This window comes from Globicephala melas, chromosome 2, assembly GCF_963455315.2.
Source record: "Globicephala melas chromosome 2, mGloMel1.2, whole genome shotgun sequence".
Lineage (NCBI taxonomy): Eukaryota > Metazoa > Chordata > Mammalia > Artiodactyla > Delphinidae > Globicephala > Globicephala melas.
The window spans coordinates 175,194,454-175,210,577 of NC_083315.2; the positions used below are offsets into that span (position 1 = coordinate 175,194,454).

The following is a 16,124-nucleotide window of genomic DNA, read 5'->3' on the forward strand; positions in this document are numbered from 1 at the left end:
TATTTAGATAGTTCTTCACTCTGTAAAAATATTCTTGAACACAAGACTGGAAGCTTTATAACTTTTCATAAAAAATCTTATTTCTTAGCATAATTCTGATACCAAAATATTCCAAAGACAACATATGAAAGTTAAAACCACTAACTACAGACTCCTCTTCAATTAATACAGAAAACATGAATACAACAGGTTTGACTGTGCAGTTAGAGAATAAAATGCCATGGCTAAGTGTGCTTTATCCTGGCAATGTATGAATGATTCAACAGCATTATGTATATTAATATAAACAATAAAAATTAATAGTCAAAGACAAAAATCACAATCCTCGATATATGTAATAACCATATTCTAACATTAATTTCTTATGAAAAATTTGAAATGACTATAAATAGAAATATATTTTGATGTTAAAAAGCTTTCAAATCAATATTCAATTTTAATGTAAATTCTAGAAGATGCTCTAAAATTTAAAAAGAAGTAAAAAAATTATAATACAACTAAGGGGAAGAAGACTTTTACCCTCTATGACATACCCTTCTATACTGCCTGAATTCATTAAATCACGAGCATACATTATTTTTATAATTTTAACATTATTTAAAATAAAAATAGCACTGGCCAAATATAATTTCTGTGATATAGGTTCTAATATTTTTAATACTTGGTATGAGGGACAATCCTAAGCTACCAAGAACTGGGACTTGGACCATCTGTGACCACCCGCCACAAACTATTACAGAATTCAACGTTTGGAGAGAGGCACTAGATTTAGAAAAATCATTCATTCTTTCTGGAGAATTTTAAAAACCAAAACAATTTCTGGCAGCATCACTCTTCATTAATAGCCCCAAACTGGACAACCCAGATGTCCATCTGAATGAATGGATAAACTGTGGGAAACGAATTCAGTGGACTACTATACAGCAACCAGAAAGAACTAGCTATAGTTATTTACACTCAACAACATGGATGGATTTCAATTACCTTTACTTGCAATTACTTTTTTGTTCAGATAAAATATATATAATGTAAAATTTGCCATTTTAACCATTTTAAAGTTGGCCAAGAAAAAAAAAAAAAGAGGAGACTCAAATTGCTAGAACTGAAATGAAAGAGGGGACACTACTACAGATCCTACAGAGATAAAAGGATTAAGAAATACTACAAACAACTGTATGCCAACAAATTAACCTCAGTGAAATGGACAAATTCCTAAAAAGACAAAAACTACCAAATTGACTCAAGAAGAAACAGAAAATGTGAACAGATCTATAATAACTAGAGAGACTGAATTAGTAATCAAAAAACTAACCACAAAGAAAGCCCAGGGACTTCCCTGGTGGCGCAGTGATTAAGAATCTGCCTGCCAGTGCCGGGGGCACGGATTCGAGCCCTGGTCCAGGAAGATCCCACATGCCCTGGAGCAACTAAGCCCATGAGCCTGAGCTCTAGAGCCCGCGAGCCACAGTGACTGAGCCCGCGTGCCTAGAACCTATGCTCCACAACAAAGAGAAGCCAAAACCTAAAATAAAATAAATTAAGTAAAAAGCCCAGATGGCTTCATAGGTGACTTTTATCAAACATGGGAAGAATCATATATTAATTTTTCACAAACTCTCAAAAAATGTAAGAGAGAACCCTTCCTAACTCATTCTATAAGGCCAGTATTATCCTGATACCAAAACCTGACAAAGACATATATGAGGAAAGAAAAACACTCCAGACCAATTATCTCTTATGAATATAGATGCAAAAATCTTCAACAAAATACTAGCAAACCAAATCAAGTAACACAGAAAAAGAATTGTACACTGTGACCAAGTGGGATTTATCCCAGGAATGCAAGGTTGATTCAAAATACAGAAATCAATTAAATGTAATACACCACAGCAACTGAATAAGAAACAAAAGCCACATGATTATCTCCACAGATGCAAAAAGCAGCTGATAAAATCCAATAAACTTTCATGACAAAAATACTCAACAAACTAGGAATAGAAGGGTACTTCCTCAACCTAATAAAGGGCATCTATGAAAACTCACAGCTAACAGCATACTTAATGGTGAAAGATAGAGACACTTTCTCCCTAAGATCAGGAATAAGACAAGAATGCCCACGCTTGCCACTTCTATTCCACACTGTACCAGAGGTTCTAGCCAGGACAATTAGGCAACAAAAATAAATAAAAGGCATCCAAATTGGAAAGGAAAAAACAAAACTACCTCTATTCATGGGTGACATGACTTTGTACACAAAACTCCTAAGAAATCCACTAAAAAAGCCATTAGAACTAATAAACAAGTTGAGCAATTTTGCAGGATACAGAATCACTATTAAAAAAAATTGTATTTGGGGCTTCCCTGGTGGCGCAGTGGTTAAGAATCCACCTGCCAATGCAGGGGACATGGGTTCAAGCCCTGGCCCGGGAAGATCCCACGTGCTGCGGAGCAACTAAGCCCATGCGCCACAGCTGCTGAGCCTGCACTCTAGAGCCCGCAAGCCACAACTACCGAGTCCACGTGCCACAACTACTGAAGCCCATGCGCCTAGAGCCCATGCTCCACAACAAGAGAAGCCACCGCAATGAGAAGCCCACACACCACAACGAAGAGTAGCCCCTGCTTGCCACAACCAGAGAAAGCCTGCGTGCAGCAACGAAGACCCAACGCAGCCATAAATAAATAAATAAATAAATAAAATTTATATTAAAAAATTGTATTTGTATAAATTTGCAATGAACAATCCAAAAATGAGATTAAGAAAACAATTCCACTTGCAATAGCATTTAAAAAGAGACAAACTTGGGAATAATTTAACAAAATAAGTACAAATCTTACACTTTGCATGGTGAATGGAATTAATGCAACTAAATGATCACTCAAAAAGTTAAAATGGGGCTTCCCTGGTGGCGCGGTGGTTGGGAGTCCTCCTGTCGGTGCAGGGGACGCGGGTTCGTGCCCCGGTCCGGGAGGGTCCCACGTGCCGCGGAGCGGTTGGGCCCGTGAGCCATGGCCGCTGAGCCTGCGCGTCCGGAGCCTGTGCTCCGCAACGGGAGAGGCCACAGCAGTGAGAGGCCCGCGTGCCGCGAAGAAAAAAAAAAAAAAAAGTTAAAATGGCACATTTTATGTCATATGTATTTTACCACAGTAAAAAAGTAAAAACAAGTTAAACTCTGAAAACTACAAAATATTTTTGAAAAAAAATTCAGAGCTAAATAAATGGAAAGATATATTGTGTTTATAGACAGGCAGACTTAATATTGTTAAGATGGCAATACTCCCCAAATTGATCTACAGATTCAACTCAATCCCTATCAGAATCCCAGAGGGCTTCTTCATGGAAATTGACACACTGACCCTAAAATTCATATGGAGATTCAAGGAACCCAGAATAGCCAAAACCATCTTGAAAAAGAACAAAGTTGGAGGACTCAAACTTCCCGATTTCAGAACTTACTACAAAACAACAGTAATCAAGAAAGTGTGGTAGTTACATAAAAATAGGCATATACATCAACAGAAGAGAACTGAGAGCCCAGAAATAAGACCATACGTTTATGGCAAGTTGATTTTGACAAGGGTGCCAAGATTATTCAATGGGAAAAACAGTCTCTTCAACAAATGGTGTTGGGACAACAGGATAGCCACATGGAAAAGAATGAATTTGAACTCCCACCTCACACCTTATATAAAAAATGATTCAAAATGGATCAAAGACCTAAATGTAAAAGCTAAAACTATAAAATTCTTAGAAGAAAACACAGATATAAATCTTTATGACCCTGGATTTAGCAATGGATTCTTACATATGCCACCAAAAGCAACAAAAGTTAAATTGAATTTCATCAAAATTAATAACTTGTGCTTCAACGGAAACAATTAAGAAATCAAAATGACAACCTACAGTATAGGAGAAAATATCTGCAAATCACACATCTAATGAAGGATTTGTATCCAGAATATATAAAGAACTCTCACAACTCAACAAAATAAACAATTTTGTTTATTTTTTAACACAATTTAAAAAAATGAGCAAGGAACCTGAACAGACATTTCTCCAAAGAACATATAAAAATGGCCAATAAACAAAACAATAAACAAGATGCTCATCATTAGCCTTTAGGCAAAAGCAAATCAAAACCACAATGAGATACCACTTCAACACACACTAGTATGGCTAGAATAAAAAAGACAAATAAGAACAAGCATTGGTGAGGATGAGGAGAACCTGGAACCCTACTGCTGCTGTCGGGAATGTGAACTGGGACGGTTGTTATGGAAAACAATCTGGCAGTTCTTCAAAATGCTAAGCAGAGAGTTACCAAATGACCTAGCAATTCCACTCCCAGGTATACAATCAAGAGAAATGACAACGTATGTCCACATAAAAACCTGTACATTAACGTTCATAGCAACATTATTCAAACTAGCTCAAAGGTAGAAATAACTCAAATGTCCATCAACTGATGAATGGGTAAACAAAATATGGACTATCCATATAACAGAATATTATTCTGCAATAAAAAGGAATGAAATACAGATATATCCTTGAAAACATTACGCTAAGTGAAAAGAATCCAATCACAAAAGACCACATATTATATGATTCCATTTATAGGAAATGTCCAGAATATGCCAATATATAATGAAACGAGATTAGTGGCTGCTTGGGGCTGCCTGGGGCTGGTGAGGGAAGGAAGGAGTTGGGACTGATAGCTAAAGGGTTTAGGATTTCTTTTTAAGGTGATGAAGGTGGAAATAAATAGCTGCACAACTCTACGAAATACTAAAACTACTGAACTCTACAACTTAAATAGGTAAATTGCATGTGGATTACATCTCAATAAAACTGTTACCAAAAAAGAAAGAAAAGAAATCATTTGTTAATTGTAAATGGCAGGGAAACCTTTCTTTTTCACAAAAATAAAGTTAGTTAGCTGTGTAATTCGATTTAAGTTTCTCTCACATTGTTGACAGACATCCAGGGTCTGTTCAATATCCCTCTTAACATATCATTTCACAAGGATTATCAAAACTTCATAAACACAAATCTTGGTTTTTTAAAAATAATTATATACTTGTACAAGAAATATATCCAGGCTTATCACTTTGATTACATAAAACCATAATAATGCCTTAGGTTTTGAGAAACATTTTTGTCCCAATACAGTCTAATGTAAATGCTACCCTTGACACCTTAACTGGCGGAATTGGAAATAGAGCATTCTTAGTAACCTCCCAAAGTGTCGCCAGCTAGACAATATATCCTACATATCTGAAAGCAATGCTTCATCAACATTTTCTCAGATTCATTTAAAGGTACATCAAAAAAGTGATTTGTTAATATACTTAAAGACTTTTCAACAATCTGATTCCAAATACTTAGGGTTAAAAAAGAAACAAATCTGAGCTGCAAAATTATTTTTTAAGGATTGCTGCAAACCCATTAATTATGAAACCAGCATCTTTCTCAATAATGAAGAATCAATATAAATGCTATTTCAAGTTAAAAATATGTTAAAAGTCAATTTAGCCCCCTGATTTAAATTTTTTAAACAAAACGAGAGAAACTCTATGTTTTTAATTCAATTCTTTCACATGAACAGGGGTAAAGCACAAGAGAGCAACAGCCTTAAAATGTAGTTTGGGTATCCTGGTAAGGGAGATCTATTTACCTTTGGGTTTTTTTTTTTTTTTGAGTGCTTAGTTTCCTTAACTTTTTTAGTATAAATGCTTTACGATGTTGTGTTAGTTTCTAGTGTACAGCAAAATGAATCAGCTATATGCATACATATATCCCCATATCCCCTCCCTCTTGAGCCTCCCTCCCACCCTCCCTATCCTGTCCCTCTAGGTGGTCACAGAGCACCTAGCTGATCTCCCTGTGCTACGCGGCTGCTTCCCACTAGCTATCTATTTTACATTTGGTAGTGTATATATGTGCATGCCACTCTCTCACTTCACCCCAGCTTCGCCCCCACCCCCATGCCCTCAAGTCCGTTCTCTATGTCTGCATCTTTATTCCTGCCCTGCCACTAGGTTCATCAGTACCGCTTTTTAAAATTCCATATATATGCGTTAGCATAAGGTATTTGTTTTTCTCTTTCTGACTTACTTCACTCTGTATGACAGTCTCTAGGTCCATCCACCTCACTACAAATAACTCAATTTCATTCCTTTTTATGGCTGAGTAATATTCCATTGTATATATGTGCCACATCTTCTTTATCCATTCATCTGTCAATGGACACTTAGGTTGCTCCCATGCCCTGGCTATTGTAAATAGTGCTGCAACGAACATTGTAGTACATGTATCTTTCTGAATCATGGTTTTCTCAGGGTACATGCCCCAAAATGGGATTGCTGGGTCATATAGTAGTTCTATTTTTAGTTTTTTAAGGAACAAGGGAGGTCTATTTACCTTTGGATTTCATTTGTTTTTTATGTATTTATAAAATCATGAGTGGTAAGAACATTTCTTATTCTGCTCTTTATTTTAAATTGGTGATTTCTTCCTACATACCAAAAGCTTTAGAGTTAAACAGAATCAGCTCTGTGTCACTTCAAGAAAGATAAAGTTTATACACCGGGTCCCTGAGTCACAAACACCCAATTCAAACATCGCCACGTTACCTATCCACGCAGGCACACTCCTGCTTCACGCCTATGCCCACCCAGGGTGCCTCCCCAGCCCTCCTTCCAACCACTTTTCAGGCACCCCCTCTTCTGCTTGCAACACACCCAAGTCCCCCTCCTTCACATCCTTTTACCCCTTCTCCTTTCTCTCTCTTCCAATGTTGTAGAATAACTAGAAAAAAACTTGCCCTCCCATATCTCCATTTCTTCCTTCTACTTACGCAGGAAACTTTCTAATAAGTGAGTAAATATAACAAACAGAATACATCCAAAAAAAATGAAACAGGAACTGTATGCTCTGACTTCATTTAGAGGTGAAAACTAGGGTACCTTTCAGTTACCTCCAGTGTATAGGACACCCTTATCTCTGCACCACCTGGAAATCTCATAAAATGATAGCATAGATTACAGTGGGACGCAGCCTCAAGGATAACATGAGCTCCAGAGAACAGTAATTTTGTTTTGTTACCACTGCAGTGCCTGGCACTTCTTAAGTCCTTAAAGAATGCTTGTTGAATGAATGACAGGAGATGACAATAGACTACAAATGTCAACACAATTCTGCACAGTGGGGAGAGCAAATGGACAAGTGGCATCTAATTTAGCGAAGCTAGAAAAGTGAAAGTGAAGTAGGGATAAGGCAGCCCAGGAATAACCAGCAGCACCAGTATCTTGAAGGCTAAACAATAATGGACAGAAAACAGAATTGGCTTTAAGTCCGCAGAAGAAGAAGTTATACTCCAGACCTCCTCCCACCCCCATCCCCACCACTGGCCCTCCTCCACCTCACCCCACCTTTGCAGAAAGCTGGCAGCTGGGCATATACCACTCTCCCCACCATCTAGGCAGGAGACCAGAAACCCCACTCCCAGAGGAGGAACTACTTTAACAACCCTGGCAGCGCCCCTCAAATGAGCCACACCCCCATCTGCCTTCTAGTGGTGAGACTCAACATTTGAAGTTTGCGCACACAGAGAGTTCCAATCAGTCCAGGCATAATTATGGAAGACAGCCAATAATCACCAGACATCTGAAGAAGAGCTTCTGACATCAAAGACGAAGACCAAAGTAGGAAACAGGAGTAAAAGGACTCAGAAGAAACAGAGACAGCACAAGAAACAAAAGAAAATGTCTGTATAACATAAATGTACGCACATAAATCAACAAAACATAAGGAGGAAAAAGTTTTCAATGATTTGCCTTCATGAAACAGAAACAAGATGTTATTAAAAAGAAAGGAAATACTAAGGACAAAAACACTTGGAAATGAAAGACACGATGGCAGAAATAAAAACTCAATGTAAAGACTAGAAGACAAAGTTGAGGATCTCTCCCAGAAAAATAAGGACAAAAGATCAATAAATGGAAAAAAGTAGGAGAAAGGAAACTAGCAGAAAGTTCCAGAAGGTCCAAAATATGAATAACAGGCAACCAAAAAGGCAAGAATGAAGAAAGCAGACATCATAAAGATATAATACAGAAAAGTTCTGGAGAGCTGAAGGACCCAAGTGTCCCCACCAAAAAGACCCACCAAGGAACACTAGGGATAAATAAAGACCTTGAAAGCTCCCAGAGATGGAACAAGTCTCACAAAGGCGTGGGAATCACAATGGTCTCAGGCTTCCCCTTTGCAACAACAGCAGGCAGACATCTGAGTAAAGCTCCAAACTTCTGAGGAAAAATGACCTGTAACCTAGAATTCAATACCCAGGTAAACTGCCGTTCAAGTGTGAGAAAAGAAAAGACATTTTCAGACAGGCTCTCAAAAAAACTTCTCTCTGATGAACTCTTTCTCAGGAAGCCACTAGAATATACGACACAGGATCCAGGAATTCCCATTCCACACAGGAGAGGCACAAAAAGAATTCCCAGAAGGAATGAAGAGAAATCCCAGGATGACTGCTAAGTAGCAGGCCTAGAGAAGAAACAGCCTAGAATGGAACAGGAAAATGAAAGGCTCTACAAGGGATGAAAAGTGAGAGATCACTCGAGGTGTCTGTACTGGGGAGTTCTATTTAGAAGCCTGGACTAAATTCATGACTATACAATGGCATCCACGCTAAATGAGAGAAAAAATAATTCATTCCAATTAACACAAAAATAATTCCTTGTCTTAGTAGACTGTGAATTAACTGTATCCTATGTGGCTCAGCTGTTAAAATGTTTACCCAATGATAACAACAAACACTGAGTATCAGTTTAAACAAAAATTATTATATAGTCAGATTTGGAAAAGCAGAGAGAAAGGAAGGGTGTGTGTGTTTCGGGCAGCGCAGGAAAGAAGACCTGTAAAGCTCCTAGCCTTCTCTTCCACAGTAGGAAGTTAACAGGTAATATATAAAATGGCAAATCAGAAATCAGCAGGACAAGCATGCGATTTAGATGCATGAAACCTGAGGCAAGAACTGCTAAACAGACAACCATCAGCATCCAAGAATCGCCCCCATCCGCATAACACCTTCACCCTCTGCCTGGAGTGTAGACAGGAGGGCCCCCATCAGACCACACAGTGGACTTAGCAGGAAAGGGCCCAGGTCCCTGAAGGCTTCTTGGAATGAGACTGTCTTCCTAGCCCTGGACTACCAACAGTGTCACATGACAGAGAATTCAACCTTGATTTTAAGTCACTGTTGTTTGGTTCTCTATTACTGGCAGTTCAATGGGATCATAAGACAGTTGATGATAAGGAGAAACAGAAGGGTTGAAAGAGGTTGCTTAGGGACTTCCCTGGTGGCGCAGTGGTTAAGAATCCGCCTGCCAATGCAGGGGACACGGGTTCGAGCCCTGGTCCGGGAAGATGCCACATGCCAAGGAGCAACTAAGCCTGTGCGCCACAACTACGGAGCCCACGCACCACAACTACTGAGCCCACGTGCCACAACTATTGAAGCCCACGTGCTCTAGGGCCCGCACGCCGCAACTACTGGCCCCGCGTGCTGCAACTACTGAAGTCCGTGCGCCTAGAGCCCGTGCTCCACAACAAGAGAAGCCACAGCAATGAGAAGCCCGTGCACCGCAACAAACAGTAGCCCCCGCTCGCCGCAACTAGAGAAAGCCCGCGCGCAGCAACGAAGACCCAACACAGCCAAAAATAAATGAGTGAATGAATAAATAAATGAAACAAATAAACCTAAAAAGATACAACTAATCCAAGTTTTAGAGGTTGAGATTAATGGCACCTCTGACCATATCCTGTGGGGGTGATTTTCATTAAATACAATTTTACTTTTATTAAGGTAATGCATTTACTCAGTTTTAAAAGTCAAGTAGTTCTACAGAGTTATTCAATATAATGCAAAACAGTAGTCCGTCTACCAGCCAGCCCACTCTGGGTCTAACTTCTATAAGCAACCTCTTTGGGGCTACTCTTCGTTGCGGTGCATGGGCTTCTCATTGTGGTGGCTTCTCTTGTTGCGGAGCATGGGCTCTAGGCGCACGGGCTTCAGCAGTTGTGGCACACGGGCTCAGTAGTTGTGGCCCGCGGGCTCTAGAGCACAGGCTCAGTAGTTGTGGCGCCCTGGCTTAGTTGCTCCGTGGCATGTGGGATCTTCCCAGACCAGGGCTCGAACCCTCATCCCCTGCATTGGCAGACGGATTCTTAACCACTGTGCCACCAGGGAAGTCCCTTAGGTCAATGTTAAATTCCAGCGTTGGACCATGGATTTCAGACCTGATTTTTTTTTAAGGCAACAGAATACAAAGTCATTGTAGAAGTTTTGAAAGGGGGAATGATGAAATGAAAAGCAGTGTTGAAGACTGATCTGGCAGAGATATTTAAATCTTCAAGCAAGAAAGGCTTTAATTTAGGTCTGAGGGCTTGAGAGCTTCAGCTAGGCCACTGATAATGGGAATGGGCGGGGGGGAAGAAAGTTTAAAATAAAACTAAGATATTTCAAAGCAGGTGCCGGCAAGAAGGCCCAGGGCTGACCATGGGTCCATGAAGGAGAGAAACCCTGGTGAGAGGGCTACTTGCTCAGAAATGATTAGGGAAAATGTCCAGAGCCCGGTTTACCCAAACGAGAGGGGAAATGGGGGTGGAGGGCAGATCATGGGATCTCTCAAACTCCTAACCGTTTTCAAACCCATGACTCTGTGATTTTGGAGGCTAGAGGAATCGTCATCATGCAGTAAATGTTAGGACTCCCCGCTGAAGAGTAAATTCCTTACGTCTCCAAAGAAGCTCCAATACAAGAACAGAAATTATATAATTCAATTCAAATTTCTCTTCAAATTTCTAATTCTTTCCTAAAGACAACAAAAATCCAAAGCCTCCTATTATAGGGGAATTCCCTGGTGGTCCAGTGGGTACGACTCCGCGCTCCCAATGCAGGGGGCCCAGGTTCGATCCCTGGTCTGGGAACTAGATCCTGCGTGCTACAACTAGGACCCAGCACAGCCAAAATAAATAAATTAAATTAAATATTTAAAAAAAATTTTTTCAAGTCTCCTATTATACAATTGATCCTTTTTGCAAAGTTTTAATCTGAAAACAATTTTGCTGCCACTTACCTACTGGCAAAAATCTAATATGAAACACAGATTATTTAAAATCATACTATGAAGTGTGATCTTCATCTCATAGATAGTATCTGTTTTATTTTAAATGAATAAAATTAAAAAATAAGATAAAATAGATACTAATTGTTCAATTGTTCTTTGGTAGATTTTAAGTCTAAATAAAGCCTTCAAAAATTACCATATTCCTCCGCGGCATGTGGGATCTTCCCAGGCCAGGGCTCGAACCCATGTCCTTTGCATTGGCAGGCAGATTCTTAACCACTGCGTCACCAGGGAAGCCCCATTTTACCACTTACGATTTTTTAAAAAAGGGTAAAAAATCTATATGTGGTCTCTTGTAGCATGATCCTTTTACTTTATTAGTCTCAAAAAATACATTATGCCTCTTTACCAAGAAAAGCATTCAATAGCTTTGCTATACTTAATATAGTTTGAAATTAACAGTCCTGTTTGCTCGCATGTTTATCCAGCATCACAGACGTCAGCACAGACAGGACAAGATTTCCAAGGGCGTCAGGTGCTGCAACAAGAGGCAGGGCAAAGGCAAGGGGCGTTCCTGTCAACACTGCCACCGGCGCATTCTGAGTTTTTACCTTAACGTGCATTTGCAATTGAAGAGCAATTCACCACACAGCAGAAGCTTTTTCAGGTAGCTCACACAGTGGTATCTTGAAGTGAGAACAACTCACTCCAACTCCAGTTTTACTTATTGCAAGTCTACATTTAACAAAGACACTGCTGTTTACCTCAAAGCCCAACTGTCAATGGAGGAGGTTTTAAGAGAGAAAAAGTAAGGCTGGCCGGTTAATGTTTAATGGTTTCAGCAGTCCCATCACTTGCCATGTAGTCAATATCACCATGCATTTCAAATACCTATTTACAAATCCAATTATGTTAACCTAAATTTTATTACCCAATCCCAGTATTCCCCTACAAGTTAGATCTTATTATTCAAAAGATCTGTTTCTCATATCTGTTAGTTAAAAAACGTGTTCCTATGTTATGCAAAAATTCTATCTGGAGAAACCATTAGATTAAAATGTATCTTGAGATGTTCAGCACCATCAGCTAAGCCTGAACGTATTAAACTTGGTAGAGTCATCCCACTCACACCTAGGGCTGAGCATCCCCAGGCCAAGAGCTACAGGAATTCACACAGATGAAGGAGAACTCTGAGAAGGTACCGCTTCCTTCATAATAAGAAAAATCAAAAAAAAAAAAAAGAAAAGAAAAAAGAAAAATCACCAATGAGGAAATTAAACAGAGGGCTACAAAGATTAATTCTAGCCCTTACAGAGGAAGCATGGTGGCACGATGAGAGAAGATGCTCTGGACTGGGAAACGGGAAACCCATGCTCACGTATGCCGCCAGCAGCGAGCTCCAGGCCTCCCACCTGCTCTGCAGGCCACGTGGGGCTCAGAGCAGAGGGCCACTGTGATCCACCCAATGCCAATGGGCTGGGACTTCAAACATCAGCTCTGTCTAAATATAATACCGGCCATTATTTTTAAGTCATGAAAAAAAAATTTTAAGACATGTAAAAGTATTTTTATATAACGAAGATGAAAGACAACAATTTCACCTCATTTAGTTGTCCATATTTGTTGCTGTCTACTTGTAGAAATTTCAAAATGTTTCATATGCTCTGCTTCAAACGGTATCAAATTTGCATTTAAAAAACAGCTTAAAGAAATACACACGCAAAGCAGGGTATTTCCAACTTTTAATTAAGGTCCTGGATCTCATAGAGAAAACTAATCAAACTATAAACACAATCAAGGGAAAATTAAAGGCAAAATCTACAGTGAAGCCTAGGATGAGTCTTGTCCCAAGCAGCCACTGTGGAAATAAGAAAATCTTCTTTTAAAACTTAAAATCTTTAATACTTATACTTTCCAAATTTCCTCAAAGATTCCCCAGTAAGTCTCAAATCTGGGCTGAATCGGCTATTTTCCTTCATTAAGTTTCAAGAATTCTACATAACTGTTAACAGACACCTAGCAAGGTTGGCCCCTCTGCAGGAGAGGACTCAAACATCAGAGGTCTCAAACATCAGGCAGAGTGTAAATCCAAACACTCAACCATCTGCAGGTTGACAGCCTATGTATGTGTTTCTTGAGCAGAGCAGAAGTAATTCCACTTGGAAGTCAGGGCACCTAATAATGCTCCGCAAACAATTCCACTTGAAAGACCATTCTTTGCCTTCCAAACACAATGACTGGGCATTCCAAGTAACACTAAATAATGACTGCACACACATCCTAACTAGTAATACACACTGTGGAGTTACATCGGTGCGTATGTTAACACACATGAGATGAAATACTGCTTCTAAAATATATTACTATTCCATGAACATGCCACCTTAGAGTACATTCTTCTCTGTAATTTAAAGTTCTGTGCAGACTGAGTTCTTTAGAATAATGTAATTTATTTGTAATCATAATTTCCAAAGAGCCAGCACACGATTTTCAAAATATTTCTTTATTACAGCACAGAGCTTCTACTTAAGACTTGGAAACCCCAAATCTCATAAGACCTCCGCACATGCAGAGAAGAGCTTCCTCCAGTGAAGCCCACCAGTTCACAGAGTGGCAGGTACCGTCTGGTGGTGAGGGGGCTGCACAAGGAAGGACCACTGCTCCACAGGGCACCCAGCCTTCAGGATAAGCCCCTCCGAGGCACTGCAGGCCCCCAGGCCAGAGGCTAGCTGGACCACACCTTACCTGCTAACTCAACCTTCCCTCTGCCTCCTCTTTGCAGTCACACATTTACTCACATACCAAGCACTGAGTTGAACCTGATCTTGAAACTGGATTTCAAGATCAAACACTCAGCAAGAACAGCAAAGAGGATACTCAGAAGGCTGGGATGTAACAGGCACCAAAGACTTCACTTTCAAAGCAACTGTGAAGTCAGTTAACTCATTCAGTTGGAAATCATGTCACTGATAAATGACCCCAGAAAATGAATAGTACTCTTATTTTACTGATATCATATATAATCAAGAAAGGTGGACCCCACCAAAATAAAGCATAACAGGCTGTCCTGGGGCTGTGGGCCTCCTTCTACTGCTGCTCTCACAAGACATCAAAATTCCACTGAAGCGTGAAAAACAGCAGCTCTCTAAAGAATATCACAACTTAAGTTTTATTTTGTAAACAAAATTCCAAATTCTAATTACCACTTTGGCAGAGGAGGTGGCCTCACTGTGGAACACATTCGTTTGTTTCTTCATGTCAATATCAGCTTTATCAGCCCCAAAGGTTAGAAATTACTGGATCAAACTGCACAATCCTAGTCCAATGACGCACATGACCCAAGGATAAGATTTTCATAGATCTGGCCCGAACCCGGAACAGAAACATTGCATCTTCCTTCTCAGTATTTTTATATGAGGCTGAGGGTCTTGACAAAATGTCCAAGTTAGAGAGAGAGACTGTAAGAGGATTTTACTTTACACGTGTAGCTGTTCTTGAGATTCTAACCATTAAGTAGCTTAATCAAATTTTTGTCCTAATAAAGCATAATAACTTAGTTAACCAATGATTAAGGCACGCAAAGGTCAGACGAAGAAAGTTCTTAAGTGACTTCCATATACTAACAGTTCCAGCTGCCCCCCAAATATTACAAGGGTCTGGCAAAACTACAATGAAAAAAATCAATTTGCTCTCGCATGGCGTATTCAAAACAAGGCTTTTAACCTTAAAATTCCCTTAGAGGTGGTACAGTCAAAGGGATGTTCAGGCCCCGGACACCAAGGGATGCAGACAGGCTGTCACCTAGGAGGGGCTCCCAGGAGACGCACGGGGGTGCGGGGGACAGACGCAAAAAGCACACGCCGCTGCCCCCACAAGCCAGCAGGGCGAGCGAGGGGAGCAACTCGACGCGGACTCCGGACCCCAAGGGCGAGGGGCGGATATCCCAGGGAGTGCTGCAGGAAACGATATCCAGACTCGGAGGGTGGATCTAGGAAGCGGCCGGGGCGATGGCCGGGCGCGGGGGTGGGGGTGGGAACGGAGGATGTGGCTCCGAGGGGCAGGATGAGGGGGCGGGTCGGCCGAACGCGGATGTGAGAAGGCCAAAGAGGAGGGCAGGGCGGGATGGAGAGCCGCGAAGCGGTGAGGGCGCCAGGAGCGGCCGGACAGGGATGGGGCGGCGGGTCTGGGAGCGGTGACGAGGCGGGATGAGCGGAAGCCCGAGGACAGGGAGGAGGCGGGCGGAGTGGGGGGAGGGCGCAACCGGGCGGGGGTCGCAGAGCCGAGGGTCAGGCCCGCGCACACTTACCCCACTCGAGGAACTCGGCCACATACTTGTCGCGGCGCAGGGCCGAGTGGCTACACTCGGTGTACAGGCAGACGAGCACGTCGAGCAGCGTCTCCACGCTCAGGGCGCTCTCGTTGCGCCAGGGCCCGTCCAGGAGCAGCTGCTCCAGCTTCTTGAGCCGCACCTTGGCAGACATGGTGCCGCGCGGCCCGCTCCCAACGCGCCGGCCTCTCGCCGCCCGCTCGGCCAGTCCGTCAGGGCGAGCCCTCAGCGTCCCGGCGGCCGCGAGCCTCGGCAGCCGCGGCCCCTCGTCGCCGCCCCGTCCGCGTCGTCGCGCCCCGGCCTAGGCCGACATCTTGGGCTCGGTCCCGGCGGCGCAGCGTCTGGGGCGCCGGGCCCCGCGGGTCCATGGGCTGGTCTCCTCCCCTCGGCGCCGCCGCCCGCCCCCGCCTCGCGCTCCTCGGCCCCGCCCGCGGCCGCACCCTCCTCGCCGCCCGCCGTCGACCTGCAGCGGCGCGGAGCCGAGCGCTGCGCAAGCCCGGCCGGCGCCCGAGCCCCGACCCCAGCCTCGACCCGGCGGCACAGCCCCGCGGCCCGCAGCCAACCAGGGCGCGGCCAGCGCGGGCGCAGCCAACCACGGCGTGGCCGGCCGCCGCCGCGCTGACCTCAGCGCGCCGCCCCGCCCCTGCGCTCCCGGCTCCCG

General features: G+C 42.4%; 1 protein-coding gene across 3 annotated transcripts in view; it reads right to left on the bottom strand.

Annotated features, from left to right (window-relative positions):
* CDC42BPB (CDC42 binding protein kinase beta) overlaps positions 1–15,853 on the bottom strand; it is a 114,434-nt gene extending 98,581 nt beyond the window's left edge. For all 3 annotated transcript variants that reach the window (XR_004045001.2, XM_030883296.2, XM_060295314.1), the window contains exon 1: positions 15,443–15,853. Coding sequence is in view for 2 of the 3 variants with exons in the window: in XM_030883296.2 (XP_030739156.1) it covers positions 15,443–15,617 (175 nt within the window). In the remaining variant the exon portion in view is untranslated. The remainder of the gene's footprint in view (positions 1–15,442) is intronic.
* Between the last annotated feature and the right edge of the window lie 271 nt (positions 15,854–16,124).